Source organism: Symphalangus syndactylus, chromosome 16 (assembly GCF_028878055.3).
Source record: "Symphalangus syndactylus isolate Jambi chromosome 16, NHGRI_mSymSyn1-v2.1_pri, whole genome shotgun sequence".
Taxonomy (NCBI): domain Eukaryota; kingdom Metazoa; phylum Chordata; class Mammalia; order Primates; family Hylobatidae; genus Symphalangus; species Symphalangus syndactylus.
In genome coordinates this window covers 19,294,070-19,298,599 of record NC_072438.2, presented here as the reverse complement: position 1 = coordinate 19,298,599, position 4,530 = coordinate 19,294,070, and the positions used below count along the sequence as shown (strand labels likewise).

The 4,530-nt window shown below is 45.4% G+C and overlaps 1 protein-coding gene across 1 annotated transcript; it reads left to right on the top strand.

Annotated features, from left to right (window-relative positions):
- The first annotated feature begins 2,722 nt into the window (after nt 1–2,722).
- HS3ST1 (heparan sulfate-glucosamine 3-sulfotransferase 1) lies at nt 2,723–3,849 on the top strand. Its single transcript, XM_055245838.1, has one exon. The coding sequence runs from the start codon at nt 2,740–2,742 to the stop codon at nt 3,661–3,663; it is 924 nt and encodes a 307-aa protein (XP_055101813.1). The 5' UTR covers nt 2,723–2,739; the 3' UTR covers nt 3,664–3,849.
- Nucleotides 3,850–4,530: the final 681 nt, after the last annotated feature.

Genomic DNA, 4,530 nt, shown 5'->3' with positions numbered 1-4,530 from the left:
TACACTTAGGTATCAAATAATAGGGATGTGTTGTTCCCTGAGTCTGAACATGGAACTATAAGACAGGGATAGAAGTGACCAACACACAATATAGCTCTCTAAGGGGTAGTAGTTAGTCCCTCTCTCATTTGACTAACCTGTTATACCTGCGCACACACACACATGCATGCACACACATACAGACACACTCAAGCATGCACATACAATTGCATACATTCTCACATCTCAAACATGTAAGAGCCAAGCACAATTGGTACATTTGGTCGAACCACATAGGTGACTTGAGAAGGAAATGAAATTCAGCTGAAACACTCTGAAACCACGAGTTGACTAAAAAAATTGGTCCATTAAATTGAGCTCACCAATCGGTAGAACCAACCTGAAACCTCATCGTTCTTGGCTAGCCTTTCTAAAGCATTCTCGATTTTTTTCTTAAAGAGTTACATCACTGATCTCTCAGGTCCCTTCTCCAGTGCACTGTGGTGCTCTAAAACCTTCCATCTATTTGATTACTTGCTCTTTAATATGTTTTTCAAAGCAGATAACAACATCTGAGAAAGGTAGATCAGCTGGTTGATCATAAAAATGGATGTCCTGGGATTTGTTCTTCCTTTATTCATTCTGGACAAGTTTTAAACTAATGAAGTACATTTTGAAACTACCGTACAAAAGATGATGAGTCCTCTTGATGGAGAACATTTTTACTAGCTTTGTAAATCCCGCAGTTCCCAAGCCAGGCTTGTCTCTTACGCTTCTCTTAATGTGTTTTAACAGAGATGACTCAAGTGAGAGCATCTAATCTCCTCTTTAGGGGAGAGCGTGAAACACAGACTGATGAGTATCAGCTCCTTGAAAACATAAACCCTTGACTGGTCTGTCTTCTGGAACCCCACAGCATCTAGGCCAGCAGTTCCTGTGTCCTTTACTGCCTAAATGTTATAAATCTTAAATAGGTAAAGAGGAGAAGTTTTGTGGAAAAGATGTGGTTTGTGGATAAAGAACACTGAGTTTAGAGTTTTCAATTTGGGCTTTGAATTTTGAAATAGACTAATAGAATAGTGTCCTTAGACAAGACTACCCTCTATGAAATGGTGGTGACCGGCAGGGCGTGGTGGCTCATGCCTGTAATCCCAGCACTTTGGGAGGCTGAGGCGGGCAGATCACCTGAGGTTGGGAGTTCGAGACCAGCCTGACCAACATGGAGAAATCCCATCTCTACTAAAAATACAAAATTAGCCGGGCGTGGTGGCACATGCCTGTAATCTCAGCTACTCGGGAGACTGAGGCAGGAGAGTCACTCGAATCCGGGAGGCGGAGGTTGCGGCGAGCTGAGATCGCACCATTGCACTCCAGCCTGCACAACAAGAGCAAAACTCCATCTAAAAAAAAAAAAATGGTGGTGACATCTGCCCTGCCTTCCTACCTTACAATGTAGGGTTGTAGTGGCAATAGCTGAACATAGTATGAGACCATATTATCAATAGTAAAGCTTTGTACAAATGAAGGCTTTTTTGCACTTTGTAGTAATTTCACTTGTTTATCCCTCCAGGCCTACTTCAAATGTTTCCTCCACTGTGAAACCATCCCCAATTATTTTAGGCAAAATGAATGAAAATGTGTCTTCATAGTACCCTACCTAAATTACAATCATAACATATATCTCCCCGATGCCTACAGTCAGGCTGCATCAATTAACTTTTGCCAATCTCCCGCTGCAATACAAACCACTCCAAAACTCAGTGGCTTAAAACCACAATCATGCATCTTCAGTCATGAGCTGGGATGGCTGTGTGTGTCTCTCATCCTCCCTCTGGGACCATGAGCTAGCCAGGGCACATTCTTCTCATGGCAAAGGCAAGAGTGAAAGAGGGTGAGCAAAAACACAAAAGGCCTCTTGCAGCCAGGCTGGGAACTGATACGTTGTCACATCTGCTCATATGCTAGTGGCAAGGCCAATTCAAGGGTTGGACACAAGGTGAAGAATTGGGACTAATCATGCAATCTTTCATACTAATCACGTGCTTTGTTAGATTAGGAGCCCCTGGCTGGAAGAGTGGGGGCAGGAACAAAGCCTGCTTCTATATCACCTGCCCCTCTGCCAGGGACTGGTGAGTAGTAGATATTTTATTGATTTTTGCTGAGTTCCAAAGGGTCTTCCCAACCCTTTCCTTTATAGCAAGGGTTAGCATGCTCTGACTAGGGGGCCAAACCTGGCCTGGTTGTATGCAGCCAAACAGCTAAACATATAAATGATTGCAAAAAATAATAACAGTAAAAAGGAAAATAATATTTAATGACACGTGAAAATTATATGAAATTCATTCAGTGCCCGTAAATAGAGTGTTCTCAGAACACAACCACACCCATTCCCTTGTGTGTTGTCTACAGCTGCATTCCATCTATAATAGCGTGGTTGGAGTTGGAGCTGGCATAAAGTATGTCCCTTAAATCCTAAAATACTTATTCTCCGGCCTTTTGCAGAAAATGTTTGCCATCGGCTCTTGTATAGGATAAGAAACTGAGAGTCCTGGGGAGGTGAATATAGCCCTCATTGCAGAGTGGCTACAGAGTTGTTAGTTGAATTATCCCTGTGTTTGTTATATGCTAATATCTTCCCATTTTGTTCCCTAGTGATTGAAGGCCTGAAACGCCCATGTGCCACTGACTAGGAGGCTTCCCTGCTGCGGTGCTTCATGACCCAGCAGCGCACGGCCCAGTGAAGCCACCGTGGTGTCCAGCATGGCCGCGCTGCTCCTGGGCGCGGTGCTGCTGGTGGCCCAGCCCCAGCTAGTGCCTTCCCGCCCCTCTGAGCTAGGCCAGCAGGAGCTTCTGCGGAAAGCGGGGACCCTCCAGGATGACGTCCGCGATGGCGCGGCCCCGAATGGCTCTGCCCAGCAGTTGCCACAGACCATCATCATCGGCGTGCGCAAGGGCGGCACGCGCGCGCTGCTGGAGATGCTCAGCCTGCACCCCGACGTGGCGGCCGCGGAGAACGAGGTCCACTTCTTCGACTGGGAGGAGCATTACAGCCACGGCCTGGGCTGGTACCTCAGCCAGATGCCCTTCTCCTGGCCACACCAGCTCACGGTGGAGAAGACCCCCGCGTACTTCACGTCGCCCAAAGTGCCTGAGCGAGTCTACAGCATGAACCCGTCCATCCGGCTGCTGCTCATCCTGCGAGACCCGTCGGAGCGCGTGCTATCTGACTACACCCAAGTGTTCTACAACCACATGCAGAAGCGCAAGCCCTACCCATCCATCGAGGAGTTCCTGGTGCGCGACGGCCGGCTCAACGTGGACTACAAGGCCCTCAACCGCAGCCTCTACCACGTGCACATGCAGAACTGGCTGCGCTTCTTCCCGCTGCGCCACATCCACATTGTGGACGGCGACCGCCTCATCAGGGACCCTTTCCCCGAGATCCAAAAGGTCGAGAGGTTCCTGAAGCTGTCGCCGCAGATCAATGCCTCAAACTTCTACTTTAACAAAACCAAGGGCTTTTACTGCCTGCGGGACAGCGGCCGGGACCGCTGCTTACATGAGTCCAAAGGCCGGGCACACCCCCAAGTTGATCCCAAACTACTCAATAAACTGCACGAATATTTTCATGAGCCAAATAAGAAATTCTTCGAGCTTGTTGGCAGAACATTTGACTGGCACTGATTTGCAATAAGCTAAGCTCAGAAACTTTCCTACTGTAAGTTCTGGTGTACATCTGGGGGTGGGGGAAGAATTTTAAAAAAAGCATTTAAGGTATAATTTATTTGTAAAATCCATAAAGTACTTCTGTACAGTATTAGATTCACAATTGCCATATATACTAGTTATATTTTTCTACTTGTTAAATGGAGGGCATTTTGTATTGTTTTTCATGGTTGTTAACATTGTGTAATATGTCTCTATATGAAGGAACTAAACTATTTCACTGAAAAAAAAGATTTTTTCTGGAGACGCTATCTTTTTTTGAATATAATTAACTTGCCCCCAACTCAAAATAGCTGTCTGTGTTGCAATCATTGCAAAATCTAAATTCTTTTGTTACTTAAAAAAACATGTTTTTCATGGCTATTATAATCCTCTCTCTCCCCTCTCCTTTCTGCATTGCTCTTTTTGATTTTTAATGTCTTATTGTGATCATCAGATTTATTTTTACTTGGATTGTAAGATTTATCTCCTCGGCGATTCCTTGTCATTTTTGGAGGTCACAGTTTTACCCATTCCCACATGTAAACTTCAAGTAAACAAAGCAATATTCAGGATGGAGAAGCAGTTAGTGACTGGCTAGAGGTCTCTTGGGATCCATCTTGACCTCAAAGAATATTTGCACACGCTTCTGATCTCAGCAGTCATAATAAAGAGGATTAAACCCTTGGCCTTCAGAATGATCTTGGGCCTGGGTACTTTGCCCCAGGTGGCAGTTGGCCTCCAGAAAGCCAATTAGAATAGCAAAGAGAAACTGCAAAATCTATGCGTGTCTTCATCCTGTAGGTTCTGTGAAAAGCTGACTAAAAGGGTAGTAGTCTTTTGCTT

What these genes read in the sequence shown, in the direction of transcription:
- HS3ST1 (XM_055245838.1), top strand. Translation starts at nt 2,740, where the DNA reads ATGGCCGCGCTGCTCCTGGGCGCGGTGCTGCTGGTGGCCCAGCCCCAG.